The sequence below is a fragment of the Panthera tigris genome, chromosome E3, assembly GCF_018350195.1.
Source record: "Panthera tigris isolate Pti1 chromosome E3, P.tigris_Pti1_mat1.1, whole genome shotgun sequence".
NCBI classification, from domain to species: domain Eukaryota; kingdom Metazoa; phylum Chordata; class Mammalia; order Carnivora; family Felidae; genus Panthera; species Panthera tigris.
The window spans coordinates 38,379,608-38,402,516 of NC_056675.1; the positions used below are offsets into that span (position 1 = coordinate 38,379,608).

The 22,909-nt window shown below is 55.6% G+C and overlaps 1 protein-coding gene across 8 annotated transcripts; it reads left to right on the forward strand.

Annotated features, from left to right (window-relative positions):
* Positions 1-432: 432 nt before the first annotated feature.
* Positions 433-22,105, forward strand: SLX4 (SLX4 structure-specific endonuclease subunit). Of its 8 annotated transcripts, XM_042971422.1 has the most exons (16): positions 1,204-1,510; positions 2,233-2,315; positions 2,433-3,136; positions 4,781-5,005; positions 7,155-7,344; positions 8,229-8,441; positions 10,392-10,600; positions 10,695-11,011; positions 11,551-11,791; positions 12,246-12,334; positions 13,221-13,367; positions 14,185-14,354; positions 15,289-17,483; positions 19,632-19,731; positions 20,279-20,599; positions 21,079-22,105. In XM_042971422.1, the coding sequence occupies exons 3-16, from the start codon at positions 2,794-2,796 to the stop codon at positions 21,545-21,547; spliced, it is 5,229 nt and encodes a 1,742-aa protein (XP_042827356.1). In that variant the 5' UTR covers positions 1,204-1,510; positions 2,233-2,315; positions 2,433-2,793; the 3' UTR covers positions 21,548-22,105. The 8 variants fall into 8 exon arrangements, with proteins under 8 accessions (XP_042827355.1, XP_042827362.1, XP_042827360.1 ...); XM_042971421.1 differs by lacking the exons at positions 1,204-1,510; positions 2,233-2,315 and adding an exon at positions 433-513; XM_042971428.1 differs by lacking the exons at positions 1,204-1,510; positions 2,233-2,315 and adding an exon at positions 433-513 and having other exon boundaries at positions 19,632-19,686.
* The last annotated feature ends 804 nt before the right edge of the window (positions 22,106-22,909 follow it).

Genomic DNA, 22,909 nt, shown 5'->3' on the forward strand with positions numbered 1-22,909 from the left:
CACATCTTCAGGCTGCACATCTTCCGGCCCCCGATCTCTGGCACCAACCAGCCACAGGGGTGAGCGGCGCTCCCTCACGCGGCCACCACCTCCCGGCCTCAGCCCGCTCGCTACTTCGAGCAGGGGGCTCTCCCGCCCCAGCGGGCCGGCGCGCCCTGCGACCCTGAATCCGAAGACATTTCCTGTGTCAACCGTGGTAGACCCCCAACTTCAACTAAATACTGCAGCGGTGCCCTAAACTCACCCTGACTCTTCCTCAACACTTAAGAACCTTTGCGAGGTGCCACGCACGCAGGCGACCACGCGAGCCTCGAGAGCCACCCTCAGCAGCGCACCGCCTCGCGGCGTCCGGAAACTATCGCAGCTGCGCGCCCGGGCCGCGGAGGACGACGGGAAGAGCGCGTCCCGGGCCTTTCCGCGCCTGCGCAGACGCAGTCCTCCGCCGGGGGCGCCGTTTGGCGCATGCGTAGGCGCGAGATTCTCCGTTGAGAAGGTGCCTCGGCGGCGCCGGAGGTAGGAGGAGTCGGGCTCTAGGGCCGGGAGTCTGCAGTTGGGAGAGAAGGTCCAGCCACCTTGGGCCCTTGCCGTTCTCGGTGGGAGAGAAGACTCTTTCTCGCCCGCGGTGTAGAGGCAGGAGCCGCACTTGGTTGGAGGGCCTGGGGCAGCCTGAAGGGAGGACGGGTGGGCTGATCGGATACCCCGGGGTCGCGGCCCGGGCGTCAGTCGGACGATCGGAATTCGCCGTCTGGCTTAACAGCAGCCCGAGCCCTTGACAGCCCTTCTCCAGGCCGGGTCCCCCGCCCGCTTCCCTGGTGTCACCGGGTCGGGGGCAGCGGGAGGGTCCGCCCCGCACTGCCCATTCATTCCTGCAGCGGCGAGTACAAAGCGGAGTAGACCCAAGTCCCGACCCTCTGGAAACTTGCCGCTTCCTTCAGCAAGTACTGAGTGAGCACGTATAGGAGGTGGGCCGTCTTAGGGCTAGTATCCAAGGCAATGTGGAGACTCAGCGGGGTGTGGAGGGTGGGATTTGCTCTAGCTCCCCGCGTCCGCGTCCGACAGGCTCAGTTCAGGGGCTTCTCCCTGCAGCCTTCTCTCCCACCACGTTCTCTTCGCCCCCATGATACCAAACTCTTTGCACTTAATTAATGCAGCAAATAATTGTCGAGCATTTTTTTTTTTTTTTTTTTTTTTTTTACAATTCAGGTACTTCACCAGCCCAAGCGAATACGAAATGAAATAGATGAGGCTGTGCCCTCTTGAAATTTGAGCTGAGTAGGGGACAGATACTAAGTAAATGAATGAAAATGTAGGAGTTGATGCCCTGGAACCACGCTGCTTGGAGTTGATCCCGGCCCTGCCACTTCAAAGGCTGTGTGAACTTAAGCCAGTCCCTTAGTCTTGTGCCCGACTCTTGCTGTAAAGGGATGACAATACAGTCTACCCAACAGGATTGTTGTAAGGATGACACGAGCTAGACTCATAAAGCAATTAGACCTGTGCCTGGCATACAGTAAGCATTCAATAAATGTTACCTGTTACAAACGATGGTAACTTGTGATAAATGCGATTGTGAAAACAGTGTGTGGTGACAGAAAATGGTGGCAGTGGAGAGGGTCCACTTGGATAAAGGGTGAAGGGAAGCTTCTTTAAAGAGGTGACACAGAAGATGAGAATGGGCCAGCCATGCAAAGTAGATTACAGGTGTCCATGTCTGCTCACCTCCAGAAAAATAGGTGATTAATTGGATTACTCGGACAGTGGAGGTTGCAATATGGTATTTGAAATAAACTTTGTTACTGGGTCATTCAGTTTTGACTTCTGAATCCCACTAAACTGTGCCAGTGTAAATAATCACACCCATAAGGCTCAGCCTTTGCAGTGGTCACCGTTCGAGTTAAGTTTGGGGAGCTCTTGCTTGGGTGAGGGAGGGTGGAAAAAAAGTGGCCTTCTTTTGATTTGGAAACATTGCTCATGTCAGTGATGAATGAGCCTCCTGTACTCTTGTCTTTTGTTTCTTCCTGAGTGTTGAAGCTCATATTTTCTTCATTCCTCTTGTCCCGCCCCTGCACATTAAGTTGTCTGTCGAGAGGGCCTGAGGGATAGTTTTTCTGCATTTGACGATCATCTTGTTTCTGCGGTAACTGCCCTTCATGGGATTCATTCATTCCCCAGATTTCAGTGAAAACAACACTCTTTCAAGATGCTCATGGTCTTTCTTTGATGGGTTTCTAGATCCCTCCCCCTGTGTTGTGCTGTGATATCCTGTAAGACCATGAGTTTGTGTTCACCAGGCTGTACTTGAGTATTTGACACAGGTACTGTTACTCTGAGGACTTTGTCCATACTCTGCATCCTCTTGTACCTTCCTGGCAGGAAGGGCATAAAATGCAATGTCTGTCTAATTACATTCAGATGCTTTTGGTTTTCCACAGATGTGACATTGAATGAACCAATGTGCTTTATCACTATGGAGATCTTGGAGAATTGCCTGAGCATGAAGTTCATATGTATCCTACCTTGGAGGCATCTGTTGGACAGCAAAAGCTCTCAGATGTGAACTTTAAATGTGCTGCTTAACGCAGACTCTGTGTGAAGAAAGGCATTTAAATTCTTATGCGGGGGAAAGCACGACTTTTTGCTCAATTGTGCAAACTCTCCAGCTGTCCTAGTGAGAAGCAGAGAGCAGCCGTGATGGAGCTACAAGTCTGAAGGAGGCCCTGCTAGGCTTGTTCTTGGGTCCCCAGATAGACCTCAGATCTCTGAAGAATACTTGAGAGCCTTAAAGTTGGTCAGATGATGGATGAGTCAGACGATGAGTTTAAGGAGCTCTGCGCCACCTTTCTCCAAAGGGTGAAAAAGAATGGCACCAAGGAAGTGTCGGGGGAAAGGAAGACACAAAAGGCCTCAAACAGCACTGAGACAAGTAAACCGAAAAGGACCAAACCAACTGCTACCAAGAGCAAAACCCTTCAAGGCCCCAGGGAGAAGAAAACTCGGTCTGGCAGCCAGGCCCCGAGGACTAGAAGGCAAGGGGCACCCAAGTGGCAGGAGAGCAAAGCAGCTCCCCCGGAGAATGGAGGGGGAGGTGTGCCTGCCTCTGCTGTGCTCCAGGAGAATGTGCAGAACACCCAGACAGGTAACTGGGCCAGAGCCACGGGCCGTACGTTTCCAGAGAGGAAACCAGAGATGACGGCACTGTTTTACACCAGGAGTCAGAAAACTTCCTGCAAAGGGCCGGATAGTAAATTACTTTGGCTCTGCAGCCATGGTCTCTGTTGCAACTTCTCAACTCCCTAGACAATGTGTAAGCAAATGAATGGGCTGTGTTCCAACAAAACGTCATTAACGAAAACAGGCAGCCAGCCTGAGGACCATAGTTTGCTGACTCCTGTTTTAAACAGTGGTCAAATATAACCCCTTCGTGAACTTTCTACATGATTATATTTGTGGCCCTCTGCTCTTTCAGAGTTTCCTATTAATCTTTACATTATGTAGTTGACACAAGTTACATGAACAGGAAAATAATGCTGCTTCTCATTTTCTTGAATTTATTCCAGAGTGGGTAAGTTGCAATGGGGCCAGCCAGTTCGTTTAGGCGGCTCAGAAGGCAGTAGGAAGCTGCCAGATGGGTTTAAACCCCCAAGAGAATCTTCAGGTCCTTCCTTTCTCCTCCAACACCTTTGTTCTTTTTTTTTCCTTTGTCTGTTTGAAGCAGGTTTCTTACCCTGCTGTCCTTGGTGTACTGAACCATGGAGAAGGCATGCTACACATGCCTTCTTCAAGCAGAGCTGAGAACCAGCCTTGCATAAGATATTTGGGCTCCTGGGTGCTGTTTCTAAATATTTCTCACCTTTACTTCCTGATCTTAAGTGATATTTTTTACCTAGTGTGGTCAGCATGATCTGTCAATGGAGTGGTGGTAAACACTTAGCTGGCAGAGACCGTTGTAAGGCATCAGTGATGTTACCCAAACATTGGTCGTTGGTCCCTCATGCACCCTTCGGGAGTCTAGCGAAAGCCACGCATGACTCCCCCAGAAAACCGCACCCCCGTGCACACCTGTGAAACTGGCATAAAACTGCAGGGCTTCATGGATCCCCACCAGAGGCCATCTGTGGACGCCAGGTTACTGAACTTATGACCTAGGAAGATCAAAATGTTTGTCTTTAATACTTTTTTTTTTTTTAATGTTTATTTATTTTTGAGACAGAGAGAGACAGAGCATGAACAGGGGAGCGGCAGAGAGAGAGGGAGACACAGAATCTGAAACAGGCTCCAGGCTCTGAGCTGTCAGCACAGAGCCCGACGCGGGGCTCGAACTCACGGACCGTGAGATCATGACCTGAGCCGAAGTCGGACGCTTAACCGACCAAGCCACCCAGGCACCCCTAATATTTCTTTAATAACAGCTTTAGAGAAAGAATTCACATTCTATAAAATGCACACTCTTCAAGCATACAGTCCAGTGGTTTTAGCATACTCACAGAGCTGTGTAGTCATTACAACTCCACAGTTTTTGAACATTTCCATCAGTCCAGAAATAAACCCTGTGCTCATTAGCAGTCACTCCCTGTTCCCCCTCCCATCAAAGATATTTATGACAGGTCTATTTATATTCCCCCCAACGGGAAGACACCAATAATCACTCCTATTCACACTTGAGGGTTAAACTCAACCAGTTGGTAGAGGCCCCTTGAGACTTGGGTCTAACCTGGGTCTGGTGGAAGGCTTTGTTTCTCCAGCTAGAACACATGCCTGTGAATGTTTTCCTCCTTGCCAGAGGACGCTCGGGACAGCGACTCCCAGCCCCCTCCTTCCCATCTGACTGCGATGGGGCCCAGTCCCTCCAAACCCCGGACGGCCGAGCTCGTCCTGCAGCGGATGCAGCAGTTCAAGAGAGCAGATCCTGAGCGCCTGCAGCATGCTTCCGAACGGTGCTCCCTGGAGTCTGCAGTTGAAGAAAACCTCCCGAAGGGCCCTCGAGAGGAGATGACGGCAGGGGACGGTATGATGGGAGTTTTACATCTTCCCCGCAGGGATAAGTTTTAACTGGGGGGGGGGGGGGGGGGTGGAGGGCAGAGCGGGAAGGAGCTGGCATTCCAGGAGTTTCTGGTGGGGGTGGGCTCTCTGCCCGGGATTGTACCTTGGCCATTCATTGTTGCTAGCCAGAGAATGAAGGGTCCCTTGGGTCATTTCTCACCCACCTTCTTTGACAAGATACCTCTCCCTCTTTTTATTTATTTTTATTTGTTATTTTTTAGAGAAAGAGAGTGTGAGTGGGGAGAGGGTCAGAGAGAGAGGGAGAGAGAATCTTAAACAGGCTATATGCTCAGCACAGAGCTTGATGCCGGGCTCGATCCCATGACCCTGGGATCATGACCTGAGCCAAAATCAAGAGTCAGATGCTCAACTGACTAAGCCACCCAGATGTCCCTATTTTGCCTTTTTATTACAAGATTTTTCCCACGCACAAAAGTAAATATATATTACAATGAACCTCCATACCCTCAACCTGTATTTAACAATTAACATTTTGCCATCTATTTGTATGTCTCTAAGCGTACATGTTTCTTCTATACCATTAGAAAGGAAGTTCCAGACATCATGATGTTTCACCCCTCGATCTCCTACGTGATCAAAGTGTTGCTGCCACACCTAATTCCATAATTCTGCCTGGTGTCCGCTTCATATTAAAATGTCCTCACTTGTCCCAGGGACAGTTTTATAGCTGGTTTCTTTTTTTTTCTGAATAAGGATCCGTCAGAACTAGATGTCTACAAACTGCATCTGTGACAGTTTAGTAGTGTCTTAAAGTCTAGACTCTAGAATAGCCCTCTTGTCTTTTTCACGATTTTTTCATTAGTGCAGGACAACTGTGTTTTAAAATTTCCCACTTTTCTAGATTTATTTGCTCACGGTGTCATTTAACCATTTCCTGTAAGCCCTGTGTTGCATCACACGTGAGTAGACTAGAGGTCTGAGTGGCTCAGGGTTAAAATAGCTTGGCAACAACATTACAGGTGGTGTGCCCCAGGAGGCAGTCCCATTCTTTATCCCGCAAACAACAGGAGCCCTCCTCCCTGGTGAAAAGACACATGAGGGAAAAAAATAGGAAGAGACTGCATAGATGGTCCTACAGCTAATAAATATGGAGTCTCTTGGTACCGACGTGCAGATTTCCCCTTGGGAGCACTGAGGATTCTCAGGCTACCTCTGAGGTCCACGCAGGTAGCGATGTGGCAGCTGCTGCGCCATCAGTCCCCGCAGCACCAACAGGGCGCACGGGAGTTGCTCAGCTAGAACACGAGCTCGGCACCCGCCCTCCGTGGGACTCGGTGTTTCCATCGATCTTCACAGCAAAGCCAGTCATGCTCAGTATTCAGGAGACAGAAACCATTTCTTTGTTTAAAAAAAAAAAAAATAGGGCACCAAAATGAAGGGTGATGTGTTTCTGGCTTTAGTGGAAAGAGCGATAGACTGTAGGAATATTCAAGGACTGAGGATTTGTGAAGTTCTCCGAGCACCTCCCTGTGAGTGCCAACGGTCTGCTCCAACAAATTCAGATGTGACAGAGGGCCGCGGCTGTGGCCCAGCCACCGAGGGCACCATCTCCAGACCCAGAACCAGTCAGTCCGTCCTTTGGTCTGATGCTGAGAAGGACACTCACCTTTGAAGACAGAAAGGCATTTATTTCACTTTGACCTGTTTTTTCTAGGATGGGAAACAAAAGGTCCTAGCAGTAGGAAAGGCTGCACTTTGAAGAGAAAACCTAGATTTATTGGAATAGGAGCCTTGCAAGCCTGGAACGCCCGAGGCAGACTTTTGCAGAAATGGGGAAGACAGAAGGCGCGTTCGTTCTCCAGGACGCTGCTGCTCAGACGGTGGCCCTGACCCGTCAGAAATGCAGAATCTCAGGCCTCCCCTAGACCTGCGGGATGCAGACCTGCGCTTTAACAGGCTTCCCAGGGTTCTTCTGCACGCTTGGGGGAGTTCCTGCTCCAGGGGCCCTGCTTACATCCACACTCAACGGACAGGGCGGGGCCGGGTCTGCTTTCTCCACACTCCACCCGCTGTGGGTGCTCCGTGAGGCCTGGCAGGCGGTGCAGGGGTATGCAGGTGAGCTCGTCCTCACGGCTCTTCATGCCTCTTCACAGGGTCGGGGCCCTGGCTCCCTGCCACAGAGAGTGACGCGGCGGTGGCCTTGGCCCTGCAGCAGGAGTTTGGGCAGGAACAAGCATCGTTACCTGATGAGAACCTGGAGGAGACAGGGTTGTTCTTCTGCCAGATCTGTCAAAAGAACCTCTCAGCCATGAACGTGACACGGAGGGAGCAGCATGTGAACCGGTAGGAATGGCCTGTCGCCTCTCAGTGGTCACCTCTCCCATGGGTGTGACAGGTCCAGCAGAATCTGTGGTGGGAATCCGGAGACACCTGACCGTGACCATAGCACCTCAGTGTTGGCATCAACCTGTCCTTGCTGTTTTTTTACATAGCTTTATCGAGATGCCTTTCCCGTATTATACAGTTGATCCTTTTAAAACGAACTGTTCAGTGGCTTTTATTTATTATGTCCACAGTTGTGCAACCATTACCACAATTTTAGAGGATTTTTACTCCTCCAAAAAGAAACCCTGTACCCCTTAGCACTCACTCTCCCTCCCCACCCCCACCAACGCCCACCCCAAGCCCCTGGCAGCCGCTCATGCGCTTTCTGTCTCTGTGGATTTGTCTGTTCTGGACGTAAGGGGAATCACACAAGATGGAGCCTTTTGTGTCTGGCTTCCTTCACTCAACATATTGTTTTTGTGGTTCATTCAGGTTGTAGCACGGATCAGAATTCTGTTCCTTTTTATGGTTGAAGAATGCCCCATTGTATGCATAGACCATGTCTCATCCATTCTTCCGCTGGCGGGTGAATGTGTTGTTTCTACCTTTTGAATATTGCGAATAGAGCTGCTGTGAGCGTGTGTTTCGGGTATTAGCTTGAATGTTTGCTTTCAGTTCTTCGGGGTATATACTTAGGAGCGGGATTGCCTCCGTGTAACCTGTCCTTGCCTTCTTCAGCCGGCTTTGCTAACAGATCCCTAAACGTAGGGGTTCGGAGGCTGAGCGAAGGCCGCGTGGGGGAGCTGGCTGTGGCCCGCAGCATGTCCGTGCTGACGTGGACGCAGGCCTGCTACAATCCACGTTACCAGGGAGAGCGTTCTGTGTTCACCGTCTTCCTCCAGGTGCTTGGATGAGGCTGAAAAGGCACTGGCACCCACCACACCACGGATCCCCGAATGCCCGATTTGCGGGAGGCCGTTTCTCACCCCGAAGAGCAGGATCAGTCACCTGAAACAGTGCGCGGTGAACATGGACGTGGGCCCCCAGCTCCTGCTCCAGGCCGTGCGGCTGCAGACGGTTCCGCCGGAGGGGGCCTGTGGCACACTGGCATCAAGGTGAGTCACATGAAAAGGAGGAACACCACAGAAACGCTTTTTTTCTTTTTAAAGCCTTTTGTAGTGTTAGAGAACAACGGAACCCTAGACCCCTCCCTAGATTCTGGAAATGAAACATTTGAGGAGGAAATCAGGCACAGTGCCCACTAGCATGGAGAGGAGACAGATGCTGCGTCCTCGAAGGCTTTGAGATGGTCCTCACGGGTGTGTCTACGCAAAGGACTGGCTGGACTGGTTTCCTGGAGGGCCTTTCTGAGCTTTTTCCATTCTCGGCATCCTGTGGTCGGTGCCCTCTGGGCCACTGAGGAATTCGGTAGCCCGCTGTCCCGTGTCTGTGTCCCGTGTGCTGTGGCACAGCTTCCACCTCCACGCGGTCCGATTCTCACACCATTAACGTTAAAGGACTCGGCATCGTTCAAAGAGTTGGCAAGACAGAAGCGCAGGCCTTTTTGTTAATGTGCATGAATTAAATGCATAAGTGTCACAATAAGAGGCCTGCACGTAGCTAGAAACAAGTCCTTGGTGTGCAAACCACAGGTAGGCGGGCAGCTCAGCTCCCCTGCACCTTGCCCCTGCCACGGTGGACGCCGGCATTACAGGGAACAATCTAGTGCCGGCCCTGGACTTCTGCAGGTTTGGGACTTCTTTCCTTTGACAGCTGTCAAGAGCAAAGGGAAGGCCAAGGGCATGGCTCTGTTTGTCCTGGCCGATGTCTTGCACACAGGTTATGGGCATCTGAGCTGGGCCAGTGGTGGGACTGGGGTTGGCAAAAGTCAGTTCTTAGCTGGTGAGCCTGTCTATATTGTAGCACATCAACAGCAGCATCTCAGAATTGGAAGCTTTAAGGATCTAGCATAGATATTATCTAAGCCATTGTTGTCTTTCAATAGGACTGGATGACAACTACTTACTCAGATGAAATATATCTGCTTTTTAAATACTTCCAAGAAGAGACACAAGATGTGTGTGGGTCCTTCTAGAAGGTTGTTAAAGTAGAAAACGACAGCCGATGGACACCCTCACTGAGGCTTTGAGACTCACCTGCCCTAAGGCCAAGCCTGGTGTCTGTGGAACTCTGGGTAGTGGATACTGGGATGGCCCCTTTCTCTCTGGGGGGCTGTGGTTATCATGTGGGGTTCCCAGGAAGTTGAACCAAATTAGGGCTTGTGTAGATCTTCCAAAGTGATATCTGAGATTCTTGAGCCATCCCTGGCCCAGGGGAGAGCATGAGCTTCTCTGGAAAGACGAGAGGTACCTTCCAGAGCAGCCCCACAGCTGGGTTTGCGCTCCCGGTCTCTCTCTCACCGTTGCCCTCCTATTTCTCACTCGGCCTGTTGGGATTCACCAGGCAGTCTGCGTTCTCCAGCCAGAAAGTCCTTTAAGTCAATCTCCTCCAAGCTGGCTGACCATGTTGGTGGTCTAAGCTGGGAGTCCTTTCCTTCAGACCTCGGACAGAGGCTCCGCCCACGGGCCCCTGCAGGAGGGGAAGGGATCCTTTCGTGGCCAGCGTGGCCAAGGGACTGCCTGAGGGGCATCTGAGGTATGGTTGGGCAGAAGTTGGTGGAATCCAGGAAGCTGACTCAGAGCCGTCGAATGTGGGCTCCATTGGCAGGGTCTGGCCACACGGAGCATGTGCGGGTACCATTTACAGCTTTGTACGTCTGCCAAGAACTCAGCTGGGTAGCATCACGTGGAAGGTCCCAGAGCCTCTGCTCTCCGGGCCGCAGCACACGTGGCCCAGAATCACTTGAGCTTACACAAGGCAACGGGATGAATACAGCGAATGCCCAGAGCAATTGACGCCTCTGTCTGATGAGTTCACATTTATCCCTTTTCTCTCCTGACCAGAGAGTAGAAGGGGTCCGGGCCTCTCTGGTCCAGCGGGGACCGCCTCAGAAGAGGAAGCGCTCACACTTCCGGCCTCACTAACCTGTTTGGCTGTCTTTTAAGCTTCAGCCATCACGCTGGAGGTCTGAAGCGGAGGGGAGCCACCAACCAGAAGGAGCTGCAGAGGAAGCGGAGGGTCACCAAGCCCGAGGCGCCGTCCGAGGACTTGCTGGTGGCCATGGCCTTGTCCCGGTCTGAGATGGAGCGGGAGGCTGTGCCAGCGGCGCTCAGCCTGGGAAATGCCTTTTCTGAGAGGATAAGACTGGGAGCAGGTAGGCGCACCCCTGCGGGGGGAGGCTCTCCACGCTGCTGGCCGGAGGTGACTGCGGCTGGGCCTCGTGACCCTTTGCTTCTGTTTACCTCCAGAAAAGAAGAGCCGCAAGAGGAAGGCGCCTATTTCCCCTCCCCCGTTGTTAGTCCAGGACCCGGAGACCACGGGGAGGCTGACGGCGGATCGGGTGGCCCAGCTCTTTGCCGAGGAGGTGGAGCTGTCCAGCACGCCGCCGCTTCCCACGAGCAGGATTCTAAAGGAAGAGCTGGGAAAGGCCGGTCGGTGTCTGCGGCCACCTGGAGGGAAGCAGAACTTTCTGTGGGAAGGCAGCGCCCTGACTGGAGCCTGGGCCCTGGAAGCCTTCTACACGGCAAGCCTGGTCCCTCCCATGGTGCCCCAGCGGCCTGCAAAGGTGCGCCCTCCCCTCTGGGCATACGGGGGGCTCCGGGGAGAGGCCAGCAGCTCCAGGAATGCGGCACTGGTCATCAACAGAAAGTCTGAAAAGGAAGGAAGGGTAGGAAGTTGAGAGGCGTTGACTGTAGCATGTTTCTGTGTGTAGGAACTGATGGCTCTCCTGGGAAGAACGGGCCAGTTTCCCACATGTACCCTGTCCCTGGAGAGTGTGACTGAAATGCAGTCCAGGACCCCACCCCCGGGGGGGCTGGTATAACCCACGTATGGTGGGGCCCAGGAACCAGCCTGATGCAGGTGTGCCTAGAGTCACTAAGCTTGAGGCCATTTAGATGACGTTAGGAGGACAGGGCCTTCAGGAACCTTCCGCAGACATAGATGCAGCAGGCATGGCCTTCACTGAGAGAAGTCCGTTGATAGATGGTGAGAGAGAAAAGCTTCACAGGGTTGCTCTGGGCTGTGGCTGGCACTCTCAGGGATCCTTTGCGTGGCGGCTTCTGCAGTAGCCATTTGGTCACTCGGCTTTCTGACTTCTTTCAGGCTCTTACACAGGAGCCCATGCTCCTCCCAGGGCTGCCTGACCAGCCAGAGCTGGGAGTGCAGATGCCACCTGCTGTCCCCAGTGCCCACCCTGCAGGCCACGGCCCCAGGAGCCCGGGCCCCTCCGCCAGCCAGAGGGAGCACCAGGCCCTGCAGGACCTTGTGGACCTGGCGGGAGAGGGGATGAATGCCAGCCCATGGCCCTGCAGTGGGGGACCAGCCAGCCCGGGAGGGGTTGCAGGTGAGACACCGGATGGGACACCGGGGCCAGACCCGCCCTCCCCACCTCCCCCCCGCCCCGGCCATGGCTGCAGCGTCACTGGCTAGTCCTTGTGACATGGTGACAGCCGCTCAGACCTGGGGGTCTCTGGCTTGTCCCCATAAGATGGCGAGAATGCGGTCTCTGTAAGTGCTTTCCTTTTTTCTCAGATGAATGTCGTGTTGGTGAGTCTGTCACAATTACCTTAAACTTTAACCCAGAACACAGCCCTTTTCCCAGAGCAAGAGACCTGCAGGCTGCTTGTGTCTCTGGGTGAGGGGGTAAAACCTATCAGTAGGTGGTTCACTTCAGTGAAGAAGCCCTCGGGTGACAAGTACCTGCAGGGTGCCTCTGGGGTCAGCCGGCTGACAGGTGATGCCTGGAGATTGACGTTGCCGGACGTGATGTTCTTTTAACCTGTGAATTCTTCTCTCAGGGATGGATTTGTCACCCACTGGCCTTCCACTGACTGGGTTTATCCCGCCACCCCAGGAAGAGCAGCTGGAGAGGGGCCGCCAAACTTCGGTAAGGACCGGGCTTCTCCCTGTGGGCCGGGCAGCCTGGCCCTGCTCCCAACCCTGTGGTCCTGGCCACTGAGTCAGCTCACTGTCTCCAGACCCTTCCACAAGTGCACTAGACCCTCATTGGCCTTTGAGCTAAGCCAGGCAAGAGACCACAGGAGTCTCCTGTCCCCTCTAGGGTTCTGCCATGAGGCTTCTGTCCCTATCGTCACTGCACTCTAGGGTACCACAGTAGCCAAGCCCCAGGAGCCTGCTCTGTCCTGAGAGCCCACAAGGATCACCGCTGCTCTGTGAGGGGCTTTGTTCCCTGAACTTTCATTCATTTGTTCAGCATCTACTGTGCCCCTCTGACATCAGGTTCCAGGCTGGCCTCCGGATAATGGTTCACGTTCCCTGTTGGTGACGCTGGGTTGGAAGTTGGGTTTTCCTTAGAGAGGATGTCATCCTGTTAGTATATTGGTATCAGCCAAACCCTTCACACCACGGTCTACCTGAAGACCGTGGCACGGGGTCGGAGAAGGGACTCGGAGCTCCCGTCAGCCCGGTACCTGAATGGCGAGGGCTCAGGATCCTTGCCTGTCACAGCGGGCCGCACACGGTGTTTATGAAGCACTTAGCCCAACGTGCACCCTGCTCGGCCGCGGCTAATGCCTCATCTGCAGCTCTCTTGCAGCCGTCATGCCTCCACTCGCTCGTCCCCCGCATTGTGGGCCAGGGGATTCCGGGTAATGGAGAACTTGAGCAAGGAGCTAGCGTGCTGTCCCATATTGTTGAGAGCCTCAGGGTGATAACAGGTGGAACCCGGCGTGCGAGCCTTGTGGACAGGAGCTCAAGGCACCCCTAAAGTTGGGGAACTTGCTGTTAGCCCGGTCTGCTCCCCCTCCTTCCAGCTCACCCTCAGTTTGCTGCTGGCTGACTTCAGAGCCATGGTCAATAACCCACAGCTGAGCGACATCCAGCTTCAGACAGACAGCGGGGAGGTGCTTTACGCCCACAAGTTCGTGCTTTACGCCCGCTGCCCCCTTCTCATGCAGTATGTGAGTACGTCCCCTCTCCCCCCTTCTCCCTTCCCCCCCTTCCTCTCCTGCCCCTCCCCTCCTCCCTCCCCCCCTCCCCTCCTTCCTTTCTCTCCTTCTCCACTCCTCCCCCTCCCCTCTTCCCAGCACCCCTCCGCCTCCTCCCCCCGCCCCCTCCTCCCTCCTCTCCCCCACCCCTCCCATTCTGGGTGCTCTCTTATGCTCCCTTCCACTCTGTCCAGGCTCTCCCTCTGTCTTCCCACCCCCTTCCTCCCCTCCGCACCCCCCCTCCCTGCCCACGCTCTCACCCGTCTCTCCGTCCTCTCAGTTACACTTCACGGAGGAGACCTTTTTGAGGTTAGGAAGCAGTATGAGGAAATGAACGGAGGATTGGGAAACATCAGATTTCTTGATTCACTGAATAAAAATCCACTTTTCCCCAGAATTTTTTCCTTTTCCTCTGTGTCTGTAATTATAAAGTCATCCTCGACCTAGCTGCTGACAGACGTTTCTGCACCGACCCGCACCGACACGCATTTGACTTCAACGTTGTGTCGCAGGATCCAGGAAGCTACTGTCGGCCTCTCCCAGAAGGTTCTAGTGCCTCCGATGTGTCTGTCGAGAGGGAAGCGACCGGGCGCTTAAACACCCATCATGGTCTGCTTTTATCAACGGCGAAGTCCTATGGCCTGACCGCAGAGCCTGCGGGGCAGACCGGCGCGACACTGGCTGACGCTGGCGCCGGGGAAAGGCTGTGTGGAGGAGGGGCCCCCTCTGTGTGGCCCCCGAGTCAGACTCGTGAGGTCGGTAAACCTCCTGTATTCCCCTTCGTTTTCAGGTGAACAGCGAAGGCTTCTTCGCCGTGGAGGACGGCGGCGTGAAGAGCCAGCGCGCGCTGCTGGGTGGCGTGAGCGCCGAGGCTGCCCGTGCGCTCCTGCACTATCTCTACACCGCGGACCCCGGCGTGCCTCCCCGGCTGGCGCCCGGCCTGAGCGCTCTGGCCCGCAGGTCCGATCGTTCTTCCCGTTTACCTCACGGCGTCTGACGCTCACTGCCAAGGAGTAGCAGGTTGACGGCTCGCAGGAGGGCCAGGGCTGCGCCCTCTCCGTGTTAACCCCAGGTCTATGCTCAGTGGTGTCCTCACCTGGGATGTACTGACCGGAAGTCTGGCCAGAGCGGGCGCTCGCGGGAGAGCCCAGCGCTGGTGGTGGACGGCCTCTGCCGAGTCACGTGGCTTGGAGCTCCCTGGGTGTGATGGGGGTGGTCCTCAGCTGCCCCAAAGCCCTGCTACTCCTTGGCCATTCCACCACGAAAGCCTAGGGGTGGCCGTCCTTTCCCAGGTCCCAGAAAACAGAAGCAGCTAGGATGCGTAGTTTAACTCCCGCGGGCTCGCACCTAGTCCACGCGGCAGCCGGGAGGGGCGGCGTGCAGCTCCACAAAACGAGGGGAACCGTGTCCATCCGAGGCCGTGTCAGCCCTCGGGTGCGTCCTTGGGAGAGGACCAGCCTGCCCCTGGGGTTCTGAGTGTGCCAGTCAGACCACAGAGTGTTCAGGGACACGGCAGGTGGTGCCCCCCTCGCCCCGGCTGACCTGTGACGGGTTCGCTGTCTTTGGTTTGCATCGGTCCAGAGCTCCGGGTGCCTCTCAGGGCAGCTCCAGCCGGGCCGCACCACCAGCTGCTGTCCTCCAGCTCGGCCCGATGCACCTTCCTGTTTGCGCAGCGGAGTCCAAGATCCCTTCCTTAAAGTCCCCGAGTTCCTTCTAGAGCTGACTGGTGTGTGTGGGGTGGGGGCTGCTGGGTGTGAGCATGGGCGCCGTCTGGAAGAGAGCAGGGAAGAGGCCAGGACTGAGTCAACGGCTGTCCTCCCCATGACCCTCACCTGCGCCGGGGCACCGGCTGCTGCCTCTGTGGGGTAGTGATGCGTGGCGTTTCCCGTTGCAGGTTCGGCGTTAGCGAGCTTGTTCTTCTGTGCGAACAAGAGCCCGATGTGATGGGTTCAGAGGACAGGCCACGGAAGGAGAAGGAAGACGAGGACTGTGAAAGCCGGGCGGAGAACTTCCAAGAACTCTTGAGGTCCATGTGGATAAAGGAAGAGGAAGAAGCAGAGGCTTCATTGAAATCCGAGGGCTGTGAAGAAGACAGAGAAAAAGTGGATGAGGCAGAAATGGAAGAGATTTATGAATTTGCAGCCACTCAGCGCAAGCTGCTCCGGGGGGAAAGCACTCCAGAGGTCAAGGAAGAAACGGACCGGTTCGGGGAGGATGGTCCCTTGTCTGCACAAATCTCATTAAGTGTTCAGGTTCACGAACAGCCGGAAAATGCAGAAGAGATGGAACTGTGTGGCCAGAGAAGAGATGAGGCCCCAGTCAAATGGAAGAGCGTGGGACCGTCCACGCCCCTGCGACTCAAGGGCCCTGGTGCAGATGTAGACACAGCAGGGTCCCCAGAGGAAGCACTGGGGCGTCCCGGCTCCTCTCGCCCTTCTCGGGGCGGCCGGACAGGGAGAAAGGAAGATGCGTTTTGGTGCTCGGCTGCTGCTGCCGCTGAACAGCCCTTTTCATCGACTCCCAGAAGATGCCCTGAACCGTCGCAGACGACAAGTGAGCTCCAGGAAGACAATGGCACTGCCGCGAGAAAGGGGGCGGAGAGTCCTTGTACCCCTGCCCACCGGCAGGCACCCCCGTTGCGCCCGTGCCTGTCGAAGCTCCTTCAAGGCAGGAGTCCTGGCCGGCCACGCCCTTGCCCTCGCCCTCATCACACCGGCCAGTCGCCCAGCGGAGCTTCTAGGGCGGCCTCCCAGGACTCACCATCCAAGCAGAGGAGGGGCAGGAGCCTCTGCAAGCTACTCAAAGATCCAGGCCTTCAGAAAGACAAAGAATGTGGTTCCTTGTTGGAATGCAGAAATAAAGGGGCTCTGGCCTCCCCAGAAAAATCTCCATCCATTGACCTCACCCAATCAAAACCTGGTCATTTGAGCTCCCGATCTCAGAATACTCCAGCCAGCAAGAACAGAGAAGATGAGATTATCCTTTTACTGGACTCAGATGAAGAGCTGGAGCTGGAACAAACCAAAACAAAGTCAGTTCTTAATGGTCCCCTGGAAGAAAGGAAAGTGCTAGAAGTTAGCACCAGGTCTTCTGAGCTGTTTTCCGTCATCGACGTTGATGCAGATCAGGATTCTTTCCAAAGCCCACCACGAAGAGAGGCGGAACTGCTGTGTGGGGAGGAGAGGCCGCCAGGGAGCCAGGGCTCAGGGGAGGGCAGAGGGACCCCTCAGCTGTTCTGTGACCCCGAGAGCGGCCCTGAGGAGGACAGCACCACAGACGCCTCATGGCTGGTGCCCGCCACCCCCCTGGCCAGCAGAAGCCGTGACTCTTCATCCCAGACCCAAATAACAGGCCTCAGGTCCAGGGCTTTAGTGGATCACATGGCCCAGTTCAAACCCTGGGCCTCCCTAGAAAACAGGGATAGACCCGAAGCTGCAAATACGTGTTCGATAGCCAGGCCCCAGATGTCGCCACCGCGCTTGGGCCCCATCGTTGCGGGAAGCCCCGACAGCAGGGGCCCATGCAGTCCCCACCCCGGGCACCCCCAGCACCTTGCTCTTCTGGCGGCCTGTCCCATCTCAGGGGGCCTCGCCGATTCCACGGGGCGGCTCCGGAAGCGCTCGCCCCTCGGGCCCAGCCTGCCGAATCAGGCCACCGCGAGTGAGGTGGTGGAGGTGGAGGACAGCGAAGACGAGCGGGAGGTGGCCAACAGCAGCCCCCTGCCGGACAACGACCCTCCGATCCCTCTTGACGACTGCCACTGGCACATGGAGCCCCTCTCTCCGATTCCGATCGACCGCTTGAATCTCGAGCTGACGGGGCCCCTGAGCACCAGTAGTCCCAGCGGTTACGGCCGCTCCCCGGCCCTCTCGGGCACCACCCCCATCCGAGGAAGCCTTGCCGGCCAAAGAAAGGCTCCAGAGAAGTCCCCTTGCGCCGGCTCGCCTGGGAGCAGCAGGCAGAGCTTTCTGAACTCCGCTCTGTGGGACCACTGGGATGAAAAAGAACAGACGTCTCCAGAGCTGCTTCCTGCGGCCCAGACGCCGAGTGCTGATGAAGCTCAGAAATCAGAAGGGTTAGAGACGCCAAGTGAGTAGCGGGGCGGGCTGGGGGGTGGGGGTAGTTGTCTCTTACACTGTTTTACACTAAGGGGCTGGAGGGGACGGTGAAGACAGCGCAGGGCCGTCTGAGCCCTCCCTTCCGCCTCCCGGCTCAGGGACAGCGGGCTTGCTTCCAGAGTACCCCTTAGCCAGTTCGTATCCTTGCCTGGGTCCGGTGGCTCCCCTGGGCTCGGGTGAAAATTGCTGTCTTTGGACCCTGCTCGGGACTGCTGAGCCAGCACTTCTGAAGGCCGACACGAACACCTCAGGTGCACCTCAGAATCGCCCAAGCGTGGTTCCTCCCGAGGTGAGACAGAGCTGCCGTGCCGAGCCCGCAGCTCCACTCCTGTGAGCACGCTCAGTGGAAGCGCAGTCAGGACCGCAACAGATCCTCGTACCCGAGTGCTCACGGCGGCCAAAGCGGGGAAATAACCCAGGCGTCCCTTAGCTGATGTGCAGGGGTAAAGGCAGTGCGGTCCCATCCACGCAGTGGGGTATTATCAGCCACAGAAAGGACAGAAGTACTGACCTGGGACGTCATGGATGAAGCTTGAACACACGATGCTCGGTGAGAGACCGGAGTCACGGGAGACCACGTGCTGTGTAATTCCATTTCCGTGACACGTCCAGAGGAGACACCTCTGTTAGGACAGGAGCAGACGAGCAGTTGCCGGGAGCGGGGGCGCAGAGAGAATGGGCAGCGTGCTGGGTACGGAATTGCCTTTTCGGGGTGACAAAGATGCTTTGGAGCTAGATAGAGGTGGGGGTGGCGCCGCACTGGGAATGTCCAAAGTGCCTCTGGATCGTTCACTTTAAAATTACATGTGAATTTGCATCTCATTGAAAAAAACAAGAGGTGGGCAAGCGGGGGAGGTCCTTCCTCATCCACCAGCCCCCAGCCCCGTGGGGGGATGCCGTTTCCCAGCTCATTTCAGTCAGAGTCCCCCGTGCCAGTCCCTGAGGTGTTGCCGCCCACCCTGTCCCCTGCCGGGCGGATCCTGGGAGAGCCGGGAAGGGCAGGGTCGCACCAAGCGGTGGCTGGTAGCATGGAAGCAGCCTGCGGACAGAGCGTCTGTGTGCGACCCGGTGTTTCATTTCCTCCTAAAACCCGAGACCATCTGGGCCTTGACCAGCACTCCCAGCATTGAATGGACTTGAGAAGTGCCTGGAGAACATCTTAACACATACACGGCCAGGCCCCACCCCACAGGTCTGGGGCTCGGCCAAGAATTTGCATCTCTAACCAGCCAGTTCCCAGGTGGTGCCGTGAGAACCACTGCAGGAGACATCAGAAGACCGGGGCGGGGGGACCTCAGTCTGAACTTGAGGTGGGCTTCCACGAAGTGACAGGCTTTCTCAAATCATACAAAGACTTTTGTGCTTTTTTTCAGGAGACGGCCTGTTTTCATTGGAGTCTCAAAGGACTCCAAGCTCATAAAAAGGATAAGAACCAAATATATTCCTAAGTTGTCCCGTTTGTCTTTAAAATACTGATTTCTCTTCTAAAATAACAGCTTTATTGAGCTGTTATTTACACCCCGTAAAGTTTACCCTTTACGATGTACAATCCAGTGGTTTTTAGGACATTAACAATGTTCTGCAACTGTGAGGGGCTGGGTAAAACGGGAGGGAGAGTGGGAGGTGCAGGCCTTATTCCCAGGACAAATGAGTAAGTCCTGGGAATAAAACAGCACAGGGAACAGTCAGTGGTCTAACAGCGCACGGTGATAGACAGTAGCTACGAAACAAAAATGAAACCATACCCCTCGGTGGTTTCAGTACATTAACAGTGTTCCGCAAGCATCACCACGAATCCCAGAACATTTTCGTCATCCCGTCAGCAGCCACTCCCGCTGCCCCTTCACCCCACCCCCTGGCAGCCATGAATCTGCCTTCCTCCCTGTTCCCGCAGCATCGGCATCGCACAAGGGCTGTGGCCCTCATCACGTGCCGTGCGATGCTTTCCGAAAAGACACGATTCTAGACTCAAACGATGAAGGGGTGAACATACTGCTCTCATGCACAACGGTGGCTAGGCTTCCTTCGAAGGCAGGATTTCTATCGGTGATCCTACTGAGCTCAAAAGAGGTAAATCCAGGTCCCTTGTGCTGATACGTGTTTCTTTTGTTCTACCTAGAAGGTGCTCATTGGAAGAACTTGCCCCCGAAAGTGCCCATAACCCCAATGCCAAGGTATTCCATCATGGAGACCCCGGTACTGAAGAAAGAACTGGATAGGTTGGTGTTGTTCTTGAAAACTTGCTCCTGAGTGGTCCGCTCCCTCCTGTGAGCGTCCAGGCTTTAGTGAGGCCGGAGATGAAGGTCCTGCTGTGGGGCTCTGGTAGCAGGAGCCGCTGGGGGTGGGAGAGTGTGTGACGTCTGGCTCTCCGCACACTGTTCCCGGAGAAGCTAAGAGAGGAGACTCCGTCAGGTGACCCATCGGGTGACAGGTCTCCATGAGCCATGTGGATGGAAATGGGACACTCGCCTTAACAGTCTGAATAAGGAGATCTGATTTTTTAAAAGAACATCAAAACTATCACATCCCCATCAATGCTGCTCCTCACCTTGGGCACAGAAGGTGTTCCCACTACCACCATCGCTCAGAACCTGGGAGTGGTCCTTCTGGAATATTCTTCAATGTAAGCTCAGTTGGCCTGCAGAGTAGACATCTCTGAATGCTCACAAAAGTCAGGCATTTAAGATTTCAGTTACACGAAGCCATTAATTTAATTTGTTGATAACTGTTTGCTCTTTGCTGAAGTTCACCTGTTTCCCCATTCAGGTTTGGCGTCCGCCCTCTACCCAAACGCCAGATGGTCCTGAAACTGAAGGAGATATTCCAGTACACTCACCAGACTCTGGAGTCAGACTCCGAGAACGAGAGCCAGTCCTCACGGGTGCTCCTGGAGGCGCCTCACAGCCAGACCCAAGCCAGCAAGACGTCCAAGGGCTCCTCCCATCAAGAGAATCCTCCTGGTGGAAGCCTCCCTCCAACGAGCAGGGAGGAGCCTCCAGGCCCTGATGGTGACGCCCAGCTCCCAGCCTCCCAGGAATCAGTGGCCTCCTCCGTGGACAGCAGTGACGGCTCCTTTAACTCACAAAGGTAACGGGACCGAAGGACAGGGCGAGTGGCTTCATAAGTCCTCCACAGCCAGTGGGTCCGTGAGTTGGCGGAAGCAAGGCCTAATGCCGATGTTGAGAAAGCCCAGCTGCCTTCTGCATTTGAACTGTAGGAAACCCAGCTGGGGTTACGGGCAGTCCCCTGTGAGCCTCCTGAGCAGACCTCTGGGGCTCCCGTATCCTTGCCCTCAGGATACTCTCGTGAGGGGGCGGGGCTGGCCTTCCCGGTAGCACCTGTTGCTGCCGGCGGTAGATTCTGGCAGAGGGTAGGATCCTGCCCCCGCCGCAGCAAGAATGACAGGATTGCAGCGGCCTGGAGCTTCCTGCCACCCTGGGAGGTCATCCGTGCCACGTGTTGGGCTCTGCAGGGGACACAGGAACGCTCTTTCCCTCAAAGAGACTCCTGGTCTCGGGGTGCTGGAGAGGAGGGTCACAAAACGTTTTTTGTCTGGTTCTTTGCAGTTCTTCCTGTGAGTTTGGAGTGGCCTTTGAGTCTGTGGGGGATGAAGAGGGTCAAGAGGAGATAAGTGCATCACAGACGGCCGTCCAGGCGGCAGCCACGGAGGAGGCGGTGAGGCGCTACATCCGCTCCCGGCCGGCCCTCTACCGCAAGGTCCTGCTCTATCAGCCCTTTGAGTTGGCCGAGCTGCAGGCCGAGCTGAAGCAGCATGGCATCCGCATGGCCCTGGGGAAGCTGCTGGATTTCCTGGATGCCCACTGTATCACCTTCACCACCTCTGCGGCCCGGAAGGAGAAGCTCCAGAGGAAGAGGCGGCAGCCCGTGGGCAAGAAGAAGCGGGACAGGGCCGCGGGCCGGTCCGCCCCTCCCCACCCGCGGCCGTCCGCAGCCTGTGAGCGTCTGCAGCCCCCCTCGGCGAGCCAGGCCTCCACGGGCGTTTCGGGGCCTGGGGACCACATCAACCCCCCGTGAAAGTGACGATGGCACCGAGTTGGGTCGGCTTTTCCCAACTCCGTTTCCACGGGCCTCAGGGCCCCAGTCCCTTCCTCTTGTCAGTGCCCATGGTTTGTCTCCCTTTGTCTCCCTGTGACCCCGCCGTGGGTGGCCGCCAGCTAGCCAGGACGAGGTCTTCTGGGTACAGGGTGTCCTCGTCCTGAGGTGGACATCCAGGGCCAGCTTGCCCTTGCCCTGCCTTCCTTCTTGACACTTGGCCATAATCCCAGCCTCCACCAGCAGACCAGGTGCCCACAAGCCTGTCACTGCCACATGTTAGGTGCTCTGCTGGCCCACCCATCCCGCCTAGATACCTGTCATCGTCACCAGCAGTCTCCAAACTGGGCAGTGCGGGCGGGCTCGGCTTTGCCGGGTATGTGGGGGAAGCTATCTCCAGCCTCAGGAGCGGTGTGGAGTATGGGCGAGGGCCAGAAAAGAGGAAAGGTCTGGGTCTCTACATCCGTGTGAATGCCTTGTCTGTTTTAAATACGGTGCAGTCCATTTTATATGATGTGCAATAAAAACAAAAAGGCTGTATAAAAAGTTTCCAGATACTACACTCTAGAAGGATGAGGGAAGCTGGCTGGCAGCTGCCCCTACACCCACGTCTGCAGGTCTCTGTGACGGTCCTTCATTGCGAGGGGTGACCCAGGCCTGCTGGCTCATTGCTCTTTGGTTCTTAGGTAAGAGGTGTGTGCATTCGTTCATCCGTGACTGTGAGTCCGTAGACCCACACCAAGCCCCTACCGAGCAATGAGCTCCAGCCCTCGATGCTCAAAGTGAGGCCCGGGGCCCAGCAGTGTCACCCCGGGGTGGGGGGGGTTGTTACAGATGCAGGCTTGGGCCTATCCAGACCCACCGAGTCAGAATCTGCGTTTTACTACGATGAGTTTGCAAAGCCCGCCCTGGCCTCTGCGCTGGGCCCTGTGGAGAGAGGTCAGAAACAAGCCGTCAGTCGTCAGACCAGGTCTAGTCATCAGCCAGACCCTGGCCTGTCCTGAGCTCGGTCAGTGCTCAGGTGGCCCCAAGCGATAGCCTCCTGGAAGAGGGGCATTGTGAGCTGGGCCTCAGGTGCATGCAGCATTCAGGGAGGTCAGAGGGGCTTCCTGAACACGTACTGTGTGTCCTGGTTTGTGCCCTGGGGAAGAGGGCCGGGCAGGGGTTAGAGGGCAGAGCAGGCTGCCAGGGCTCAGATCACGGCTGACGGCAGTTGAGACTGGAGACGAGTCCGGCCTGGTTTCGAAGGTACCATGTGTTTCTTACACCAAAGGCTTGCTCTCCTGCCCTAGTAGGGACTGTGTGAGGGAGGGGAGGTGGAGTTTGGGAAGCGGGGGGCGACTC